We start from the raw sequence: 25,139 nt of genomic DNA on the forward strand, positions 1-25,139 counted from the left end.
TAAATTATGTTAACCGATTTTCCAATGAAGTGTACTTTTTATATACCTACTACATTAATATGGTTTTACCAAATCCATTTAAGTTTTAGTACAATAGTATTTATTGTAAAAATTGTTTCATCTGTGATAACTGCTAAGTACTTACATAATAATATACTTACGATATGCATACATTTTTATTTGCCTATAACCGATTTATAAAAATATTTAATTTCATCAGGACTTCAGGAGTAATTATTACATATATTATTCTTGTTAGATCCATGTAAGTTCATTATGTTTTATACAGATTTACAATAAAAGCTATTAAAAAAAAAAAAAAAATCAAATGTAGTAAAACTAAACATGATAAACCACTTACACAGTATACAATTGTATTGTTAATAGTATATACAATATACGTATTGAATGGGTAGGTATTTGATAATTTAATTATTATGGGGGATTATCTTATACAAAATAAAAACTTAAGTACCCAGTATTAGATACTCATAAGAGACAGTTAAACTATATAGCTTCCAAATAAACACACATGCAACATACCCACAATTAAGCAATAAAATAAGATAATCAGCAGTGTGTCCATAATATCTGAATTTATAAACATTCTTATTTAGTTTGAATTGAAGTTTGATTTTTAATACTTGTCACGTAAATAAACTGTCACCTTAATTTTGTACAGTATTGTTGTTGTTATATATTAATAGGTAGGTACCTATATTATTCTTAAATGGACGCAGTACGTTCACGAGTGTATCCATTTCATGGTCACCGAGTTTGCTCTAAAAAACCAAATCAAATTGTTTTTATTACCTGTGTTACATAACTTTTCAATTGTACAATATTTTAAGACTAAAAAATTATTGTTAAATAGTATATTGCTTTTTATTCGAATCAGAAATTGATAAGTATTCAATAAATTTCATCCTACTTAATTTTTTATAACTTTTTCTTGTCTTAACAGTGCATTACACGTCTTCGCGGCGTCGCGGGTAAATGGAATTATACTAGATATAATACTTTATAAGTAGATATATTATGTTTTTATCAGTGTAGTGTTCTATGGACGTAGGGAGAAAATAATTTTGGAGAGGGTTTTGGTGTATCTAGATTCTAGGATATACTTTAAGTTTAACTCACAATATGTATTTTAAAATTGTTTTGCCTATAATTTCGGTGGTGGGGGGGAGTGTTTGAACACCCAAAACCCCCCACTTATCTACGCCCATGTAAGTGTTCATTACAAAAAAATTTTGAGATCGACAATTGTAACAAATCAATGTGTTTTTTACATTGACACGTAAACGATTAAAAACTAAAATTCGTTGTCATTAGTAGGTGCAATATCAAATCATCGATCAGTATATATTTGAGTTATTTAATTTTATATTACGAGGAAAACAATCTAGGTATAATATATATAGTTACAGTTACATATTATAAAAATAGGTAGATAATTTAAAACGTGTTATTATAATAACTTAATCGTTATTATTTTTAGTTTCGAGGTGACGTATAGCAGCAGCCGAAGTCACAGCTCTGGATCACGGAATTAATTTTAAGTCGGCAATACAAAAAGGTATATTAGAGAAAAAAAGCTCATATCAAAGAAGCGCGATTAAAATACTCTCATGCGCACCGACTTATCATATTATAATATTATCCGATCGTTTCCAATGTCCGAGACTAATCCTTCGTCCAGATCGCCACGAAACGATAACATTATTATATAACCGTTTGCGGCCTCAACTATCGCGCGCTGTGCGGCGCCACGCCAGGTAACGACGAATACCTATACTTACAAGTCGTAGGGAGGTACCTATCTCCCTATCGTACCACACCGGAGACAAGACGACGGTAGACTGAGCACACACCTTTATTCGAGACGGACTGAGGCAATTCGGAGTGACGTTTCGCCATATTATAATAAATCGTTGCCGACGCAATAAAGCTCAAGTCGTGTGTCGTCGTGAGAACCGTTCCGCCGTCACTCACGGGATTCCGAGATCGAGGCGGCGGACACCACAGCCGCATCATCCTCGCCCGCAGCCGCCGCGATTTATGTGGATATTCGTGTGCAAAAGTCACCGCCGCTATTGTGTTTTCCGTTTGGGGCCCATTCAATTGTCATCCGGACCCGATAAATGCGTCTCGTCGCGTTTGCCAACGTATAATAATAATAATAATAACACGGTACACACGGATATATATTATATAAACGTATATGTATGTCACTGGTGCCTATACACGTTATAATATGTATACATATATATGTATATCGGGAGACTTGACATTATTATTTATATATATATAATATATACACGTGTTAACGCACAATATTGATACGTCTGTCGGGCTCATGTATACAGCGAATAATATTATATATAAGAGAGCATACCGTCGCCGTTTAAATTTACGACGGTCGGCTCGCGCACTACGATGTATGTATGATAATAATATAATATTATAATATCAAATGTTTTGCTATAAAACACACACACAAAACACGACCTATAACCATCACTGAGCCTTGCGACCGTCATTGTCGTTGTCGTCGTCGTCGTCGTTGTGCCCGCGGTGGTCTACGCGGTATGGTGGCGATTTCACGCCGTCTTTGGGACGCTGCTCTGACACGTAATATAGATCTCCGGTCACGATCTATCTCCCAAGACGCGTGTATTATTACTATAAGGCCGAAACCCAGTTTTTTTTTTTTTTTTGTTGTTTTAGAATTCGTACCCTCCGGCTCTCGACGAAATTAATTTTGCCAATAAATATCCGTGTTTAGTGTTTGAGTTTTAAACACTTCAAACAGTTTAAACACCTATAAATATAAAATATTGACGTTACATATCATTATATATGAGTTATACGTCTATATTATTCCATAAGTGTGTGATTATAATTAGATTAATTATAGTTCAGCGAATATTGGTATATAAATAAATTTGTATGGAAAAAATCATGACTTCTCATTTGGTATAATATAATATACTAACAGCTATCTAGAATGCACAACTGTAGTAGTGGACTACAACATTGCAGCGGCTGCTGCGTAAAGGAAGTAAAGCTTCTAACACAATCATGCGTAACAGATTTCCGATTTCCATTTACTACACGATATTATAGTTTTTAAAAATAATCGACAGCAAATCAAAAATCACAATAAAATTATATAATTTACTAATTAAAATGGTTTATTATTTTATGAAGGTAAAAATTACTCAAATAAATAAAAAATATAATATATTATAAACACTTGTATCAATGATAACTTGATTGCAAACATTTAAAAAATTATTATTAATTATTTTGACAAATATTCCACAGCGTTTTATATACTATAATATTTTACCAAAGAAGTTTGGAAATCGTATGAAATGTCAAATTTTAAATACTCAATAGACTAAGTTTTTACTTAGCTTTTTTTTACATAATGTACCTATGCCATATAAAATTACCTACTGAATTTAATTTATCGGTTCGATAAACTGATTTGTTCTTATTTCGATGAATAATTAATAACCTAACTTAACTTTCCTATGAATAAATCGTAAATATTTAGTTAAAAAATTCTCTACCGATCCGTATAATAAGGCACACGCTTATCGACATTAAGTGTTCAGTATATAATATGTCGGTGTTGCAAACGCGAACACTATGCATAGGTGTCAACGACCGGTTTCTTTTAAATGCCAGTTGATCGAAAACCAATTTCCTTCCCTCAGCCAGCAGTCTGCTAGAACATTTCAACAAACTCGCAACTGTGAAGTTTAGACCTTTTATTTTTATACATACAACTGAGAATAAATACGGTGTGCCTAACATTAAAAACATCGTTTCAATAAGACTTTGTCTGACCGATTAAGTTCCTTTTAAAGTAATAATAAACGATACTTTCAAACGTCAGTTTCACATCGATTACTTCACAATATTTTAAACCACCACAGTTAAAAATCCATTACACTAATATTAACGTCCATCTGTGTAAATTATTAGCTTTTAAATGTATTCTCGGTGAGACACGTAAATTATGTATATGTGCACGTTTATGAGTATTAAGGTGTTAATATAATATTACTTATACAATAACGACGATGTATAAATTGAGATTATTTTTTCAATATATTAAAAGTTTTAGAAGGATACCACTTATCTTGGAAATATTATTGATCAAGTCAAATATTGATTCTTTATTTATTTGCAATATATAAATTTTAATATTATTAATATTATTGTAATAAATAATTATATAATTTTAACTTAAATTGATGAAATCAATTAGGTACCTATGTGGTTTATAATGTTATACAATGCAATTTTAGTTAAATAAAAGTAGATACTATTTAATTCTATTGTATATATTTTTGTTTTGATTGTTTTATAAGTTGTTTACTTTTATGTATAATGTATTTATGTCTACACATACTATACATTTATTATATATGTATCTATACAATATATACCTTATTTATCTAGTTGTTATTCCTATATACGGGTATATAATCTTTGATAGGTGTATCTATCTATAAAAGCGGCAAGTTAATTTATAAATGTAAACATTTTATTATTTTTTCAATATTTTTTTTCTATTGGTGTTTTTTATGTTTAATGTGAATCATTTTTCCTAAGGTTAACCAAATAAAGAAATAAAGAAGTTAAAAAATTTAGATCACGTTATTGAATGTGCTTAAGATTATTCTCCGATACTCATATGAAGTAAGAATATATAACATCTTTGTAGATGCAGACTATATAGACATATATTTATAGTAAATAGGTACCTACATAATATAATCTTCATCAGGATGTATAAGTGGGTATTGAACTATTGAGTATACATAACATTGTAGGATATTATTGATAAAGTTTTTATATTTATTTTATTTTTGTTGATTGTTATAGTTATTGTGTGCTTTTCACGTAATTAATTTTGAACTACAAATTTGGTAACGACTGTGGAAACCCTCCAGAAATTCGAAAGCTGTTGTAAATATAGCTGTTCTGTAACAAAAAAAAAATGCGATATTATCAACGATAAAAATCGGATCATAACTATTTTTTATTTTTAATACAATTAAAATTTAATTTAAAATAATTTTTTTGTTTTGATTGACATCGAATAAAATTAATTTGTCAATAATATTATGTATTTACTTAACGTTTTTATCAATATTATATTATAATGTTACATGATTGTGCACGGTAAATATATCATTTAATAATGTTTAGGTAGGTACATTGTAAGTTGTAACTACAAAAATATATCTAAATAATAAATCAAAGTTCTACTCGATAAGACATAATTTTTATTGTTGAAATTTGGTTATTTGTGCTATTAATGAGCTTGAATGTTTGGTAGTTGATGGTGGTCCATACAAAACGTGTTTTTGTATAGTCAAATACAAACACGATGTGTCACGTTCTCTTAATGAATAATATTTTATTTTTTATGGCAGTGTGTGACATTATATGAGAATATCATTGAATTTTAGTACAAATATATTTAAAAAAAAATAAATTTAAGCATACACAATACACATAATAATAATAATTATTAGAGCTCCTTTAATACACGTAATATATTAATTATTTTCGAATAATTATTCATGTCTGAAAATTAAAATGAGTTAAACATGCAATTACATGAAAATACAGGACTCTAATTATTACCTTATGATAGGTGGATTTTGATTACCAACGTGGTATAGTAAACTGTATGAAAATGTTTAAAGATTAAAAATGATTAAAACTAAACTGATTGTTCATCATTTGTTCTTTTTATTTAATCACTATTATTATTTAATTTTGAATCTTTTATAATATAATCGATTTATTACTGAATAGGTAGAGGTTGTTAATAAACATTTTTGTATTGAATAAATACTGTTGAGAATTATGAATATTTATACTGATCGTTTATTAGGTAATATCGACAAAAAATGCCATTATTGTTTAGTAAGTTACTAAACTTACTACTTATGCAATTTATAAATTTATATTTAACACAAATAATAATTGCAATTAAAAAAAAATAAAAACAATTAAATATTGTGTGTATAAATAAGTAATAATATCATAAAGTATTTTTAATTTAATATAATCTATTTATACTTCATAACTGATCAATGAATGTTTTAAATGTATAATAAATATTCAATTACCTATTTTATAAAATTATTTACGTACAACACAGTTAATGCATGGCGGAACGATATAATTTTTACCTATTGTATTAATTTAATGTCAGTAATACATGATATAAATGTATACCATACATATATATATATATATATATTATATTATAATTTAATATTTTTATTTTTATATGCGATTTACATGTATATTAATTTATTTTCTACATTTAACCACTATTACAATTAAAGGTTTAATGTTTAATTGGCCTTGAGATGTACCTTTCCATACAGAAGTACACAAATTATTCAACTGCATTTAAAATAACTTCAGACTTAGTTGTATCATGATCTTTTTTGAACATTCACATCTATCTCGCATTTGATTATAATTCTTTCAAGGTCTAGGATTTGGTCACGCTAATAATTTTGAAAAAAAGTAATGGGTGAATAGTTTCCTGAGAACTCCGCGTCAACGTGGTCGATTGCAAGTAAGTACCCAATACAATTTAAACCCATGAGCCATACTCAATTTGATACACATGGAATAATGAATGAAAATGTTTCATTCATTTTATATCATATTGTACAAGCTTCGTTTAAATATAAATCTAAAACTTATAATACGGTTTTTTATAAGACGCGCCTAACGCTATCATTCGGTGCAATATTCTTTTCGACATTATACACAGATATAAAGGTATTATGTTGTAGTAGGTATGAATAGTGTATAGTTGACATTCGATAAGTATTTGTGTGTCGATTGAACCGTTAGAAAACTATTTTAAACTTGAAAAGTAAAATAATACGTATAATAAATGGTAGTATTGTACACACTATACGAGTTATAATAAAACGATATTTGATGTACTTAAACTAGAGTTGGAATTCTTCATTTATAATCATACAGGTATATTACTTTTTAATAATGGCTGCCAAAATTAACTTAGATACATACCATTTATTTGATTTGAATAGATATACCTATCTATTCTGTTAAATAACAAAACATTCGATTACAGTGCCAAGATTTTTTCACGACTTAACGCCCGCAAAATCCAAATACATTTTTCATTGTTAAATATTATAATTTAACACCTACCTAATAAACTGAATAGTATATTATATTATTATAAGTAATAACTGTCGTCATAATTTTGTCACAGGACAAAACTTGTAGCCTTATAGGCTTAGCATTTACAATGCGCCAAAATAGTCGTTAAAATATACATTCGCACTGAAAAATATGAATTTAGGGTGTGTGCAGACTGTATATAGATATAAAGCACTTGGTCGTTTTTAAAATAGGAAAAAAATTATTCACGTAATTATTTATTATAATCTTTGAACTATATTATTACGATCACATTTAAAGCAATATTATAATAGTTATGTTGTCAAATATATAATTCGGTTGGTTCAAAACTAGTAGGTAAACAGATACGTATAATTTTATTTTGATTTTAATGCATAATAAACCGCCGTTCTCGTGAAACACAAAAACAGATAAATGTATTATTGATATCCTTGGATTTTAATTTATGGAACACAACATAATTGCAGCAAACGAGTGGTTATCGATTTCATTATTACTGCCGGTACGCACACCATCAATTTATCGTATGTTATTACGATTGGGCTACTTATTGTTCCTTCGATTTGTGGACCATGGAAACGATCGTAGGACAGCGCGCGAGTGCTGTATAACACGTTTCGTTGCGTACTCATAGTACCTCGCGGGTGTCGCGACAACTGTGCGAGAGAATAATTTTGTGAGGAGGAACAAAATCATTGCAAAACGGACTTATCGGTTCGGAAAATCCGGAGCGTCGTCGGTCGTCGTCGTCGTCGGACTGCGACGTACCCGCGATCGCCGCGACTGCTGCAGAATGTCCCTTTCCAAAACACCACAGCCGTCGGATTGGTCGCGGAGGTTCCGGTCGCGCGCGCCCGCCAACCCGACCGATCTTACGGCCGTACGTTATATACCCTTTCCGGACGACCTTGAACCTGTCGGCGGTCACGCTCCCCCCCGGACGATCGCTCCGGCACGGGGTGGAGACGCCGATGCCGCCGTAACCGCGGACGCTCGCCGACATCATTCTACCGCGGTCCGCGCCGTCCACCGGACACATCATGCCTGGTCGCGTCGTCAATCGCCAAAGCAACCGCCGCTGGCCGGCCATCAGCAGCACCACCTCAGGTATATTATGAGTTCGAATATTATACTGTTTCACATAGGTACCGTATAGTTTCCGATTAGGTACACATAATAACGATATGATATTAAATTAATACTATATTATATAATAATGTAGTCACATTCGAAATAATAATAATAATAGTATTATTGTATCGATAATTGTCATCAAATCGTCAGAGTATTTTGTTGTAATTTATAATAATAGTATAATGGTATTGTACCGTTGATTAATATAATCAGTAGTGGTGACACGACGTCGGACCGTACGGAAACGCGACGTGAATCCTAAAACATATTATTATTATTAATACGATATTAGAAGAAAAAATCCGATACGTTCGCTGATCGGAAAACCCGCGCGGGCGAGGCCTGCAGTGCGCGACTCGTGCACGCAGGACGTGGTCGTCGAAAACACATCACCGTACGTTATAAGTTTATAACTCATAATTCATAAGTGATAAGTCGTAAGCATTATTAAAAAATATAACAGTTTAACGCTTTCGTCCTTAACTGTTATACACTATTTCTGGAGTTTTTTTTTTCCAATACAAACAATATCGTCTAAAATCGATCGTCCTGCGACTTGTACGTCGTTCGTATAATAATAGTATACATCCATTTGCCGTTTACAAAGTATACAAACACGCGCGCACGCATGTTAGACACACTCACTCAAGGATTACAGCTCAAATCGTTTTGTTTACTCCCGTCCCGATCGCTCGCGGTTCATCCACGGTATTAAGTGTATATTGTATATAATAATGTATGTATTATTGTGTTTTTAATCCGTTCGGGAGTTAATCCTATTCGGGAGTTCGACATGTCAGCGACTTCGACGTGGGTAGCGTATATACCTGACCTGTAAGATATTAATAATTATAATCTTGAGCTTTCATACGACCCGACCATAACTCCACTCGGCCAAGTCTTTCTGTCATCTAATGTGATTTCGAATAGAGGTACGTAACATAATAATTGTTTTCGGTTTACGCTGCATACTTGCATGTATATAATTATTATAATATATTATGCAATGTACAACAATAAAATTGCTATATTGAAAATAATTTACATATTTTTTTTGTCATTTGTCATCTTAATGTCTGCGGATTTTTTTCCATATTAATTTCTAGTTTCTTTGTTAAACAAAATATAAAATTGTGTTCAATATTAACTTGTAATGATATCATTAAATCTCTATTAATTCACCATCTCTCCGCATAAACTATAAAACGAAACTTAAAATACAATATCCTAGCATTTATTTGCAATTTTTATGGTTTGTCAACTTAGTGTCTTCTTATTTTTAACATTTCAATAGTTTCTAAATAAGTAAATTTTTTTTAACATATCATAAGACAGATTATTCAGTTTTTCTACGAGGTTTAATAAATAATCTAATTGTGTTTATTTCAAATAAAATATGAATTTACAAACTAGCATTTAAAATTTAAATTTATTTTCCAACCTTCGTAATATGTCGACTTACTGTTTTCATACATATTGTTTAATTTATTAATAATTATTTTATTTGGGAAGATTTCATATAAGTATAATATATATTTTTGGAGAAAAATAAATACATCAATTTGTATATTTTATTATATAATAGCATCTTTGTCAAATGATTAATTGTATTAAAATTACATAATCTTGTGCCAAGTGGAAATTGTTTTTAAAATTGTATTTGTATTTATTCGTGTGAAAACTTATGTGGACTTATGATTTGATAAAAAAAAATGATTATAAAAGATTATAAGATGATGCAAGATGACGTACTTTTGATTAATATTTTAATAACTTCTTAGAAATATTTTGATTTTGAGCAATAAATTATTATTACCTATTACCCAAAGAATATATACTTAAGTGTATTTACATTTTACATAATTATAATTAAATTATCTACTTTTAATATTATACGATATGTCGTATATATTTTAATATATATGATTTATAATTTAATTTAAGATAATTTAAAATATAATATATAATAATATATTAGATTTTATAAAATCAAGTTAAAGGTAAATTTAAAATGTATAATTTTTGTTTATTTCATTGTTAAATGTGTTCGAATAAAATGTTGTTTCTTATTAAATTCGGTAGATTTAACGTTAATCCTTTTTTGTTCTAACAAAATTCTATGATAGTAGACCGGAAATTCCAAACGCACGTACCTACCTACCAATTGGTATTTTTGTTTTTTTATTAATTTCTAGCTTTATGAACTGCTCGAGTTGGAAACGAATAAAATTAATTGTCGCCGATGTACGTGTATCATTAAGACTTGAAAATATTATAATCAAATCAAAAATAAAAAAAATAAAAAATGATTAAACAAAACACATCAAAAATTATTCTGAGAACCATTCTATGTTATAAATTATAATACATTGAGGCGTGGTGCCCTTTTATTACCTACGTAGTTATACAACAATATAATAATATAAACACATTTTTGGGTATTGTTTTTACACGACATAGATACATAAAAAAAAATCGCGCATCTGATTAGGTTCGATTGTTTTACGCATAGTAGCAGTGGCGGTTACTCATTTGGTGACGACGGTAACCCGTCAGCCATTATTATTGACGAACACCGAGAGATCGTGTGTTATTATATTTACCTGAGGGCAAATATCAGCGGCACATCTGTAATATAATGATCCAGTTGTAATGTTACTACGGGCGCGTCTTTGTGCGATTATGTAGATTTGTCGGCAGTCCAATTAATCGCGTCTAATATGAGATAATTACAGAATTTGCCCTCCGGTCATTCAGTAGTTGAAGCATTACATATTATTATTATTATTATATATATATTATTGTAGTCACCGTCCGACGCTGTAGCCCGGGCTTTTTGCACTTGACCTCCCGCAGTAACTAACCTGTTGTCCATATGCATTAATACGCGTCTCCGCGTTTGATACATATCGGTATGGAACGTTTATAGAGAATCTGTGGAGTGTAGGAAGTGTTGACAGATTATACGACAAAAAGGTATTTACCAACGGACGTCGGCGGTTAAAATATGACTTCGACGGAGTTTATAAAAAAAAATTGATCAACCAGAGATACAATGATATATATATTATTTATATGAAATAAACATTATTTATTGTTACGACCTTGAAATCACTTTGCACAGTCTAGTAAAAAAAAAAAAAACAGCTAAACGTTGTGTACTCGGAATTCAGATCGAGAACGAAATCGTATATTAACTTTTGTTGTAATAAAAATAAATCAATAGGTAAACTGTGTTTTTATTAATAACGAATATACGAATGGTATCATACTTAAGTCATTAATTTGGGGTGAAAAAATTTGATTGCTTAATTTTGGACCGGTAGCGCACCAAAATTACATAATATATCATACGTATTGAAAATATTAAACTAATGGAATCGATTTGTAACGTAAGAGTTCGTGAGGGTCGTGAAACCACTTTTTCTAGTGAAGATTCGAATAATCCTTAATTCTATGGGTCAATGTATTTACATACTCCTCACGAATATCAAACAATAAGACCGTCACTAATGCGTTATTGCTGTTTTTTTTTTTTTATAGATAAATAGCGACTTTTTATGGTGTACAAACATAATTTAATTTTTTTTTTATATTCATTAAATTTTTCAAATGAAGGTCTATATGAAGGTACATTATGTTATATTTTATTTGTATTACGGTAAAATCTAAAAATGATGCAACGTGATGCGTTTTGTTCATAAAACATAAATGCAAGTACGTGCCATGTCGGTAATTTAAAATATTTTCAGCTATGAGGATCATCGTTGTTTTGTTTACCGTTATCCTTTTTTTCGTACCATCACGAGGTGTTACGTACATAGACGAAGATGAATCATCGGATAATCCGAACAAGGAATTCGATATTTTACCAAGTAGAGCGGCTATCGAACGAGTACCTAATCAGTTTGAACGGTAATTTTTGTTGAAATATTAATTACAATTTGCTTAATAATATGAATACACTTTTATTGCTCTAAAAACTTATGTGGTGACGTTAATATAAAAGTCATTTATGTTCAACATAATAAAAATTCCTATTGCACTGATGTGTTAAATACTTAATACATATTTTAATTTAATTCTAAACAAGTATTTATTTAAAATTTAAAATTTACATATTCATGTACGAATGAAAATTATGTTGTAGAATATATTAGTTCTATTTCTGACCAAAACTATAACCATGAAAATAATGTAATAAAATATTTCATATGTCTTCAGGTACAAAATCCACGTTCCTGTTCGTGATGCTGTTGAAAAACTACCATCAAAAAAAGATCCATCACCCTCAAAATATAGACTAGCGTCTGGAAGTAATAATTTTTTTTTTAATTTTAAAATAATAATTTTGTATATATTATATTTTTAATGTTGATCTATAATTGAAATTTTTAGGTGCTAATGTTTTTTGTCATCTGGACTCTACACAATACCATAAAAATCAAATTCCTCAAAAGTTGGAACAAATTGTTTTATCATCATGTACTCATATATTGTTCAGCTCAGTAGATACAAATTTTGACACTATTGCAAACAATTGGTATTCTAGTCAATCAAATGGTATAAACGTTTTATGCATGATATTTATTTGTTGTTTATTAACATTTTGCTAAATTTTTAGGCACGTTCGCTTCAATTGCACGTTTAAAAAAGAAAAACCCTTCTACAAAAATATTATTATTAATTAATGAAATTTTACCCGAAAGTGTATCGTTTTCGAAAAGAGATTTTATCATTTCGGTCTCTGATGTTTTAAAAACTAGTGGATTCGATGGACTAGTTTTATCTGATGTTACACCTTCAACTTATAGTAATGAATTTTTATAATTATGTTAGTTTTTAAATTTTACTACTAAATATATTTTTAGATGAGTTTGGCGAAGACGAAAATATTAAAGAGGAATTTCCGCTATTGATTGAAGAATTAGCCACCGTGCTAAAACAAAGAGGATGGTCATTATCACTAATTGTACCACCGTTGGATCAAACATCACGAAATTATGACACCAAAAGAATAATTCTAAATTTAGATTTCATTATTCTCAAAAGTTTTGATTTCCGACAAGATGATGAGAAAGTTATTGGTCATCACGCACCTTTATATAGTGCAGTAGATAGGGATCCATCGTCAAAGTACCGCAATGTGGTAAATATTCTAAATACTCATTGAATTATTGATCATATAAACAACATATAGTACAAATTTGATTTTTAAAGGATTATATGGTGAAACACTGGATACACAATGGTGCTGAACCAAATCAGATAATAGTTGGCGTAGCATTATTCGGGAGAAGTTTCAGACTGGCTGACCCTAAAAATTTTCAACCAGGTGCTCGAACAAACGGTGATGGATATGCTGGTAGATGGACAAAAACGTCTGGATTCCTATCGTATTACGAAGTATGTGATCGTACAAAAAAAGATGATTGGAGACAGTATTCAGACAAATCCGGCTCCCCGTTTGTTGTTAGAAAAGATCAATGGATTAGTTATGAGAACCATCACAGTTTAACAAAAAAAGTAAATCAATTGAAACACTTAAAATTTTATTTAATAACATAACTATTATATTTTAGCTTGAATACATGGAAAAATTGTCATTAGGAGGAATAATGTTATGGTCATTAGATTCAGACGATTTTAATGGACTCTGTGGTACTCCCTGGCCACTTGTGACCACAGTTAAAACATATATTAGTAATGGTGAGTTTAAATACTGTAAAAAAAATAAATATTTAAAAAATAATTAAAAAATATTAAAAAATTTTTTGTACGGTTAAACTAAATTTGTTCTATTATTTTTAAAGTTAACAAAAAAAATTCCATGGCTAATGATCTACGAGAAACACCATTACAATATGGTAAATATTGTCATTAGAAGGCTAAACTATTTTGAATTTGATACCTAATAGTCAATTTATTTTTAGATCTAAACAAAAAAGTGGTTTGTTACTTTGCCAGCTGGTCGTGGTATCGTTATGGAGAAGGCAAATTCGCTCCGGAGTATATTGACAAAAATTTATGTACACATGTAGTTTATGCATTTGCTTCTTTAGATCCTAATGATTTAACAATAACATCGGGAAATGAATGGGAAGATTTTGAGAATAGTATGATTACCAGTACAAATTTATGTTTAACATTAAGTAATTAATAAAAATTTTTAATTCATAGAATTTTATGAAAGATTGGTGTCCAATTCAAAATCTGAAGATATTAAAATTATGATCTCAATGGGTGGATGGACTGACTCTGCTGGAGACAAGTATTCAAAACTAATCAGCAGTGGAACTACTAGGAGAAAGTAATTTTTATATAAATATAGATAAATAGATTAAAAATAATTGATTGTATTACAGTTTTGTAAATTCTGCTGTTGCGTTTTTGAGAAAATATAATTTTAACGGTCTTCATCTAGACTGGAATTATCCAGTGTGTTGGCAAGCTGACTGCACTCAAGGTCCTTCTTCCGACAAAACAAATTTTGTCAAATTAATACAAGTACTATTATTTTTTACATTACAAAGCTGTACAATAGGTCAATATTTAATTGATTTTTATATCATAGGAACTTAAATCAGAGTTCAATAAACAAGACCCACCGTTTGAATTATCAGCTGCGATCTCCGGTTATGAAGAAATTATTAAGGAAGCTTATGACTTTCCAAGTTTAAGTGAATACTTAGATTTTATGTCGATAATGACTTATGATTATCATGGTTCTTGGGAAAACTTTACTGGACATGTGAGTCCGGCTTATTACAAAGACGGTGACGAATTTCCTAAGTACAATATGGTATGTCAATGGAAATAACCTAACATTTTTGTAGTTGCAATAACAATTTTTTTCATATATTCAGGATTCTACAATTAAATTAGTTAGAAAATTGGGAGCAGATCCATCAAAAATTGTTGTGGGTCTTCCGTTTTATGGTCAGACGTACACGTTGTCATCGAATTCAGAACACGGACTTGGTGACCCTGCTAAAGGATCAGGATATCCCGGCGAATATACACAACAACCGGGAATGTTGGCCTACTACGAAATTTGCAATAGAGGTACCATAAAAATTATATTGAACAATTTTATAGTACCTATATATAATATATTATATACAATATATACATATAATATGTATATAAATATAATTTAACTTTTGTAGATTTATTGTACAAGTATATCGCAAAACATGTGATTAATTTTATCAATGTATTATATAATATATTGATCATGAGAGATACATTGATTTAATATGTAAGCATATACAGCTTTTAATGGGTTGTGAACAAAATATTATTTATTATTATAATGTATATAAAATTATTTATTTAATTCAATGAATGTGAATACAAAATTTTTGTTTTATAAATTAATAATGATACTATCACTAAAAATTTATCGTATTATAATGATTGAAAATGACAATTTCATGTATATTAAATGCATGTTTTAGTTTCCAATGAAAAATGGCAAGTATCGAGAGATAAAAATAGTGGATTTGATCCATATGCGTATGATGGGAATCAATGGGTCAGTTACGACGACGAGATATCAATTAAATTAAAGGTACAATGCAATACAAACATTAGAATATTTTATACTTAGGGTTTAAGATTTAGTATAATATTATGTAATAAATAATTTAATTTCAGTCCGAGTATATAGTGAAGCAAGAACTTGGTGGAGCCATGGTTTGGACAATTGATTTAGATGATTTTAACAATATATGTTGTAAGGGTTCTTATCCGCTACTGACAAAAGTTAACGAAGTGTTTAAAAGGATTCCAATTAAATCATCAAATTTAATATGTAATAAGCCAGATTATCCAACTACGCCAAGTTTTCAGATTCCTACGACTACTGAAGAAGGACAAGGTTTGTATTTTCTGATTAAACTTAGAACGATATAAAATTATGTAGTCTCAGCAGAATCTATAATCCATATGGAGTTTCTATAGATGATAAAATACTGAATACATAGAATATAACTAACATTTTTTACTGGTGATATACTGATATAGCAATTTCATTATCGGCAGTTTAAATTTATATTATTCTACTGTATACTCAAGTCTCAAATTGTACATATATAATGAATACAAATAAATACAGATAAAAAAATTAAAAAACGCTTTAATAATTACATTTACTGATAAAAGAGTTTAATCATACAAAATAATCAAGTAAATACAATTTTACATAGTTTAAAAAATTATTAAAATGATCTGAAGTAAATAACTATCTATATTCTATATATACCAATTCAAAAAATAGTTATAGAACCATTGACAACACACAATTAACGAGGAACTTATTGCTGAACCAAAACACCAATAAAATTGAGAACTAATTTTCGTGTAACGTACATTTATTTTTAAAACGTTGTTGGTTACCAAAGGATTTAGCACGTTGTATTTTGTTGGTCGAACGATTGGTTTTTGTTTAGACACAGTTACAAGTTAATCTTTAATAGTTATTGTTAATATGTTTATTGTTTATTAGTATGGTAAAGTAAACTAATGTAAAAATTTAAACTTATTTTAATTACTAAAATTAATTCTTATTAACAACGATATATTATAATTACTTATAGGTTCTTGGGAAGAACAATCGTCATCAACAGTATCAACAACACAACCTACTAGACCGACAACAATATCGACAACACAACAACCTACAAGACCAACAACACAATATCCTACTAAACCGCAAACCCGACCTTCGACAACAACCACTACTACAAGTACAACAACGACTACAACCCCTATGACTACTTCAACTACAACCACAACTGAATCGACTGTTGATGAAGTAATTGAAAATGAACAACAGACAACAACTCGCAAGCCATCTGTAAACCGTCCTTGGTGGTCTGAGTACCATACCCAAAGACCAGAACAACAAGAATCATGTAAACCAGGAACGTATCAATCTTCTAAAGACAGTTGTCAAAACTATTATCAATGTAAAAATGGACGATATAGGAAATATTCATGTAAACAAGGATTGCTATGGAATAGAAACGCCAACAAATGCGATTCTTTAAGAAATGTTGACTGCAATGAACCCAGTGAGTTTTAACTTCATAATGATTAAAATACGTTAAAATTAATATACAAATTATTATTCACAGCTAATTCTCAAATCTCTGAAGTAACAACAACTACGACAAAAAAACCTGTCACTACATCAAGACCTACAACAGTTAGACCAACCCCTACGTGGCGACCAACAACAACAACAACAGTCAGACCGGTCACTACATGGCGACCAACGACAACAACAGCCAGACCAGTCACTACATGGAGACCAACTACAACTGTATGTCGTAATATAGTTACTTCTAAAATTTCAGTATAATTTTTTTTTTTTTTTTTGTATATTATTAAAGACGAGAAAATATAGGAACTGCGTTGAAGGTGAATATGTCGCTGCTATTGGTGACTGTACTTCATATTTTGTTTGTACGTACGGTTACTTCGTGAGACAGTTTTGTTCAGCTGGATTGGCTTGGAACGATCAAAAGAAAATGTGTGACTGGAAATATAATGTGTATTGCAACTATCAACGTTCAAATAGTATATTTATGTACACTAGTAAGAATGTCAAAAATTTAATTTTAATCGTTCTATTGTTAGAATATTGTTATTAAGTAATTTTATACTTGATCATACTCTAGGTATGTTAGTCAAATCTTCGGTAGAATGCCAAGAAGGTGAATTTGCGTCTCATTCAGGAGATTGCAACAAATACTTACAATGTTTATGGGGAAAGTTTAAAGTTAACTCATGTCCTGCTGGTCTCTATTGGAATAATGTAATATTTAAATTAAATAATATTTATGGTTACTATACAATAATTTTATCTTAAATACAGAGGCTCAAGCTTTGTGATTGGCCAATGAATTCTGGTTGTATGCCATCTCAAGAAATTAACACTTATCCGACCGGTGAGCCAGAAATTCCATCATCGCCTAGTCAACCGTCAAGTACTGAACAAATCACGAAGCCAACTACATCGAAACCAATAATAACAAAGCCAACTACTTCAAAACCAATAACAACAAAGCCAACCACTTCGAAACCAACAACTACTACTCCGGAATTGACTACAGAAGAAAACTATATTCCATGGAAGCCAACAACTGGAATCCCTACTACGGAAGATCCATGGGCGTGGAAACCTACCACTACAACCGCTGCAACTCTTCCCACAACTCAGTCAAACTATCATTTGACGGGTAACTTAAGGCAAAAGTTAAATCTTATAACAATTAAAATATAATTTTATTTTATATTATAGGGCAGTATAAAGTTGTATGTTATTTCACCAACTGGGCGTGGTACAGACCATCACCTGGTAAATTTTACCCAGAAGATACGGATCCAAATCTCTGCACTCATGTAGTATATGGTTTTGCAACTTTAGATTACACAGAATTAGTTATTAGAGTATTCGATTCGTGGGCAGACATTGATAATGGTACCTACACATGAAGTTAAATTTGATTATATAAAAAAAAAACATTAAACATCGATTATATTTTTAGGCTTCTATGAACGAGTAGTGGCACTCAAGCGACGTGGTGTTAAGGTATCTATTGGGTTAGGTGGGTGGAATGATTCAGCAGGAGATAAATATAGTCGTTTGGTCAATAATCGTTCCAGTCGCAAAAAGTTTATTAACAATGTACTCGATTTTATGTATAAGTATGGTTTTGAAGGTCTTGATGTCGATTGGGAATATCCTAAATGTTGGCAGGTAATAAATATATAAATATATTATTATTGTATTATATACTTTTTAATTATTTTTATTTTATAAATGTAATAATATTTAAAACTAATAAAATACAGACCAATTGTGACCAAGGCCCAGAATCTGACAAAAATGCATTCTCCAACTTTTTGATTGAGCTTAAACAAGCTTTTAAACCACACGGATACTTACTATCTGCAGCTGTTTCTCCTAGTAAAGTAGTAATAGATTCAGGTAAATAATTTATTTGTTCAATATTTTTGTAATCATTATATAATTTAATGGTATAATATTATGTTAGGTTACGATGTGCCAATATTAAACCAATACTTAGATTGGATTGGCGTAATGACTTATGATTATCACGGCCAATGGGATAAAAAAACTGGTCATGTTGCACCAATTTATCACCATCCAGATGACGACATAAGTTATTTCAACTTGGTAAATAAAACAATATAATATTTTAATACAATTAAATAATCTTATGTAAATTAATTTTTTTAAAGAATTATACTATCCATTATTGGCTCGAGAAAGGAGCAAATAGTAGGAAAATTGTTCTTGGGTTTCCATTGTACGGTCAATCGTTCACGTTATCTAATCCTAAGGTGCATGGATTAAACGCCCCTTCTTCTGGCGCAGGAGAAGCTGGCGCATTCACCCGATCTGCTGGATTCATTGCTTATTACGAGGTAAAAGCCTTTGAACATTTATCTTTTTAAATAAATTTTTTCATAAAATTATATTGTTTTACAGATTTGTCGTAAACTTGCATCTGAGCAATGGACTATTGTTCAAGACCCACAAAATAGAATGGGCCCATATGCGTATAAGGGTAATCAATGGGTAGGATTCGATGATGTCAAAACAGTTGCGCAAAAGGTAAATCAGATTATTGATTTACAAAGCTTAAACATTCAATAATGTCTTAAATATATCTAATTTTAGGCAGAGTACGTGAAATCTATGAATTTAGGAGGCGCAATGATTTGGGCTTTAGATTTGGATGATTATCGAAACTTATGTGGCCAAGGACATTATCCACTACTTAGCACTATCATGAAAACACTTGGTCAGAAACACGGTGAGAATACAAAAAAATGTAATATTTTAATAGTATTAATAGTGGTAACACTAGAAAACGACTTTGTATATAAAAAATTGTTTACATATTTTTTTGAGTATTGTATTTATCAATTGCATAGTAATACATATAATTCTACAAACCACGGATAGACTTTATAATACCTTTAAAATTAATTTCAGTTAATATAATAAGATATAGTTGAGTTACTTTTTTAAATAAATTAACAAGTCATTGTAACACTTTACAACTTTAGTAACAGTACCTATTTATTCGAAATTTTCATCAGTCATCTGTTCATACAATATAAGTATTTATATAACTATATATGGAGTTACATTTTAGATTCTAAACGAAGTGATGAATGTATTGGTTTTACAATGTGTGTGTCAAATATTAACAAAAATTTGTCAAAATCAGGAATATTTGAGAATTATTTTGTAGTTAAAATTTATAAAAAAGTATTTGTATAAGTAGGTAAGAGTTAAAAATTGAATACAAGATTTTCTTATATAATTAAAAAAGAAGTTGAACGTTGGCCAATTGAAAAAATGTTACCTGAAGTTTAAATTTGTACATGTTTATTTTTTTAAGTTTAAATTAAAGCGTAAGATAACGATGTACTATCAAATAATTTTAGACTTTTGTTATAGTTAAAAAATACTAGTCGTAGAAACTTGAAACACACACCAGTTGTTTAAATTGGCATTTTTCGTACATGATATAGTTTTGGGGTGTTCAGATCATTAAAACATAAACCACCTTTTTCACCTACCAGTGTAGGCTGACAAATCATTTCAATTCAGAATCGTTTTTCGTATACAAATACCTATCGTTAGATTCAAATTTAACACTTCTATATATTTTATATGTATATTATAATATTGATTTACACGGCACTAAATATACAGTAGAACGATACCCACATGACCACGCTTTTTGTTATTTTAACATTTTAAATAATTCACAATACGATCATATTACTTATTATGTTCTATAAAACTGTAAATCGCGGTTCACAAAATTAATACCTAAAAGTATAGTAAAACAACCTAAAAATAAAATGTAATATTCAATACCATAACTTATATGTAAAATTTAAATAATTGGCTATTAAATTATTTTTTAAAAGTACGATGTATTATATATTATTTCATATAATGTAATTATGTAAGCCTTAAGTCATACATTTTAGTTGTTCTAAGTTTCTCATCAATATTTCGGTATAATAATGACATTGTGGTATAAATCGCATATTTTAAAGACAATACATATAATCCGATGTCAATTTACAGTATACATACTAATTATTATATATTTTAGAAAATTCACAATAATGTAAAGATAAAATTAAAATTTTTGTTATTCAAACTTTTCTCTTTATTTATTTACAGGTCATCCAAATACAACCCCGATGATACCTGTAACAAGTAAACCAACGACATCGATGACTACGTCATCATCACCGCATTACAACACTTCAACGACCGAAGTGTCTACAACCACAATGTTACCGACAAGACCAACAAAACCTACGTACACGAAGCCGACAACGAGGCCGACGACAACGACTACGACTACTACCACGACGACCACGACAATGAAACCGACAACGACTGTTGAACCATCATCCACAGAATACTTTAAAGTGGTTTGTTATTTCACCAATTGGGCGTGGTACAGGTTCGTTAAAGACTATTGAAACGTACAACTATTGCTATAGTATTTCCGTCAATTTATTTCGTTTGATTTTGTTTAGACATAGTGGCGGAAAATATTTACCCAGCGATATTGACCCGTCGCTTTGCACACACATTATTTACGCGTTCGCAGTACTGGACAACGATGAGCTGGTCATCAGACCTCACGACACTTGGGCGGATTTTGATAACTGTACGTTTTTGTGGTTGCTAAAGGGGAAAGAGGGGGGGGGGGTGCATACAAATTACTAATTTGTTGTCGCGTGTTTACAGTTTTCTACCGCAAAGTGACGGCGCTCAAGAAATTCGGCGTCAAAGTGCTATTAGCGATAGGAGGTTGGAACGATTCGGCCGGTAGCAAATACAGCGAGCTGGTCAACAACCCGTTCGCGAGAACCAAGTTTGTGGAACACGTAGTCGGCTATTTGAAGCAAAATGATTTCGACGGACTAGATTTCGACTGGGAGTATCCAAAGTGCTGGCAGGTAATAAACAGACGATCCGTATTCAAATTTGGACAGTCGTGGTTTGTCTGTAGGACAAAATATTATAATACTTACCTACTTATTAGCTGTTATCAATAATGTGCTCCGTAATGATTTATTATTATTATTGTTATATAAACAGGTCGACTGTAAGCGGGGCCCGAAAAGCGACAAAGAAGGGTTCTCAAGACTATTGTTGGAATTGCGAGAAGCGTTCAACAAAGAAGGTTTCCTATTGTCGGCGGCCGTGTCGCCCAACAAAGTTGTAATTGACGCGGGTACGTGAACAATAAGCAATATTACAAATGTATAATACAAACTCAACGGATCGTGGTGTTTAATTCGAGTTCGTTTGTTTCACGATTAGGTTACGATGTGCCGCTACTTTCCGAGACGTTGGACTGGATATCCGTGATGGCGTATGACTACCACGGACAATGGGATAAAAAGACCGGGCACGTAGCGCCCATGTATTCCCATCCCGACGATTTCGACAAGACTTACAACGCCGTAATTATACAGTCGTAATTTATTTGATTCAGGGCTGTAAAAACTGTTGAATAAGTGTGCAGTTTTACATAAAAGAAAATTGCCATAATATTATACACTAAAAATTTACAAAAACGTGTGATTTTAAATAAATTAAAGTCTTAATTAATGTTTTTAATATAAATAAAAATAATACAACAAATAAAAAAATGTAATAAATAATTTAATTTTATAAATTATAAAAATTAAAAATACAACTTTTATGAATGACATTCCGATTTCCGATAAAGATTAGATATAATGATATGCAGTCATATGCTCATAAGTTTTAACCTTAATTAATATACATTAAAACGACTAATGACGGAAATGTAAAAAAAATATATTAAGTCAACTAGATTCTTAACTCTATAAAAAAGACAAAAAAACATTCAACAAATTCGTTAAACTCACAGCCCTGATCACTGTTTCTAGAATTATTATGAATTATATAGAACAACAACTAAACTTTTTTCAGAATTTCACATTGTACTATTGGGTAAATCAAGGCGCAGATCCACGCAAGCTCATAATGGGTATGCCTATGTACGGTCAGTCGTTCTCGTTAAGTTCTAGTAAGAACAACGGTTTGAACGCGCCGTCCTACGGTGGCGGTGAAGCGGGCGACGCAACCCGATCCCGAGGATTTTTATCCTACTACGAAGTAAGTACCCATATAATAATGTGGTGAATTGCCAGACGGAGAATTTTGGTTTTCACACATTCGCCGCGGTTTTAGATCTGCCACAAAATATTGAAACGCGATTGGGAATTGGTCCAAGACCCGCTGGGCACCATGGGCCCGTACGCCTACAGTGGCAACCAATGGGTATCGTTCGACGACCAGGACATGATTAGATTTAAGTCCGAATTTATCGCGCGCAATGATCTCGGTGGAGCAATGATATGGGCGTTGGACGCGGACGATTTCAAGTGAGTGAAACGTACATTTCCGTCAGAAAATAGTACACACAATATTATTATAGGTAATAGGTTTAAGTGTATATTATATGGACTGATTTTAGAAACGCGTGTGGCTGCGAAACGTATCCACTACTGAAGACCATCAACAGAGTATTGGGGAGGTTACCGGGTCCGGGACCAGACTGCTACTTGGACCAAGAGAGAAACGACTTAGACGGGGTCGTCATCGACAACAGTGAAATTGGATACGAAGAAGAACTGGGCAGAGGGCAGTGCACTGAACCGCTGTTGAAAGGACACAGGACCGACTGCAACAAATACGTGATCTGCGAGTTTGGAACGTTGCTAGAACAGTCTTGTCCGTCGAATTTGTACTTTAACAAGGTAAGACAAAAATCATTATAATAAAGGCTTTGGTAAATCGATGTATCGTTTTCAGATGAACATGCTGTGCGATTGGCCCGAGAACGTCAACTGCACCGAAAAGAAACGTATGTCGTCCTCGCATAGACAACTGCAACTATTACATTGACGAGTCCAGGACCCCGTGGGAATGTGCCGCATCTGTTAATTTAAGTATATCGTTTAAGATACAACGATTATCATATTGCACCTAAGTTTTATTGCAGTAAACAATATTAAATTCTACATACTGTCCCTCTGTATGTCCCCTTGGTCCGTTTCGCTATACCAAACAATATAAGAGACGTATAGCGACACGGATCAACGAGACAAGTCGCGTATATTTGTTTTTAATCTTAATTTTAAACCAAAATCATTGTAAATAATTATGTTATATTATGAATAATTTTATTTTTTTTATTATTGTACAACAAAAAACTCCACGGTTAATAATAATCAAAATTATGAAATATATAGGTAGATATATTATTACAAAAGCTAAAAACACTTCGTAAATTTAAACGAAATTATTTGTAACTCGTATTATTATTATTATTTCCGATTCGTTCGAACTTTTCACCCATTTGGGCTCTGATATATTTTTGTAATAAAATTGATAATAATTTTATTCCTCTATAAAGTGATATTAATTATTTTATGTAATATAGTACTACAATTGTAATTTGTTCGTAATTTATATCTCAATACCTGCGTTCAATTTAGGTCAAATTTATATTTTTTATAGCATTATTTTTTCTGGGAAACTCCTTAATAATGTCTGATAGTTTTTCTAATTTTACAGGTCTCAAATAAATTCAATTAATTTTGAACATTATGATAGTTATTAAGTGGTTGATAGTAATAATTATTAATTATGAAATACC

At 30.8% G+C, this 25,139-nt stretch overlaps 1 protein-coding gene across 2 annotated transcripts; it reads left to right on the top strand.

The window, feature by feature from the left end:
• The first annotated feature begins 8,199 nt into the window (after positions 1–8,199).
• Positions 8,200–24,937, top strand: LOC114126223 (probable chitinase 10). Of its 2 annotated transcripts, none has more exons than XM_027990118.2 (37): positions 8,200–8,337; positions 12,117–12,279; positions 12,589–12,680; positions 12,763–12,927; positions 12,989–13,177; positions 13,236–13,513; positions 13,585–13,890; positions 13,947–14,073; positions 14,178–14,231; positions 14,298–14,480; positions 14,545–14,674; positions 14,730–14,871; positions 14,939–15,166; positions 15,231–15,429; positions 15,825–15,937; positions 16,024–16,246; positions 16,965–17,441; positions 17,505–17,692; positions 17,763–17,967; positions 18,051–18,187; positions 18,248–18,611; positions 18,674–18,853; positions 18,921–19,132; positions 19,228–19,363; positions 19,431–19,573; positions 19,639–19,824; positions 19,889–20,014; positions 20,081–20,216; positions 21,611–21,899; positions 21,976–22,109; positions 22,190–22,401; positions 22,544–22,679; positions 22,769–22,911; positions 23,408–23,593; positions 23,669–23,862; positions 23,955–24,237; positions 24,293–24,937. In XM_027990118.2, the coding sequence occupies exons 1-37, from the start codon at positions 8,271–8,273 to the stop codon at positions 24,383–24,385; spliced, it is 6,819 nt and encodes a 2,272-aa protein (XP_027845919.2). In that variant the 5' UTR covers positions 8,200–8,270; the 3' UTR covers positions 24,386–24,937. The 2 variants fall into 2 exon arrangements, with proteins under 2 accessions (XP_027845919.2, XP_050065996.1); XM_050210039.1 differs by lacking the exon at positions 8,200–8,337 and adding an exon at positions 8,722–9,296.
• Positions 24,938–25,139: the final 202 nt, after the last annotated feature.

Source organism: Aphis gossypii, chromosome 1, assembly GCF_020184175.1.
Source record: "Aphis gossypii isolate Hap1 chromosome 1, ASM2018417v2, whole genome shotgun sequence".
In the NCBI taxonomy this organism is placed as follows: domain Eukaryota; kingdom Metazoa; phylum Arthropoda; class Insecta; order Hemiptera; family Aphididae; genus Aphis; species Aphis gossypii.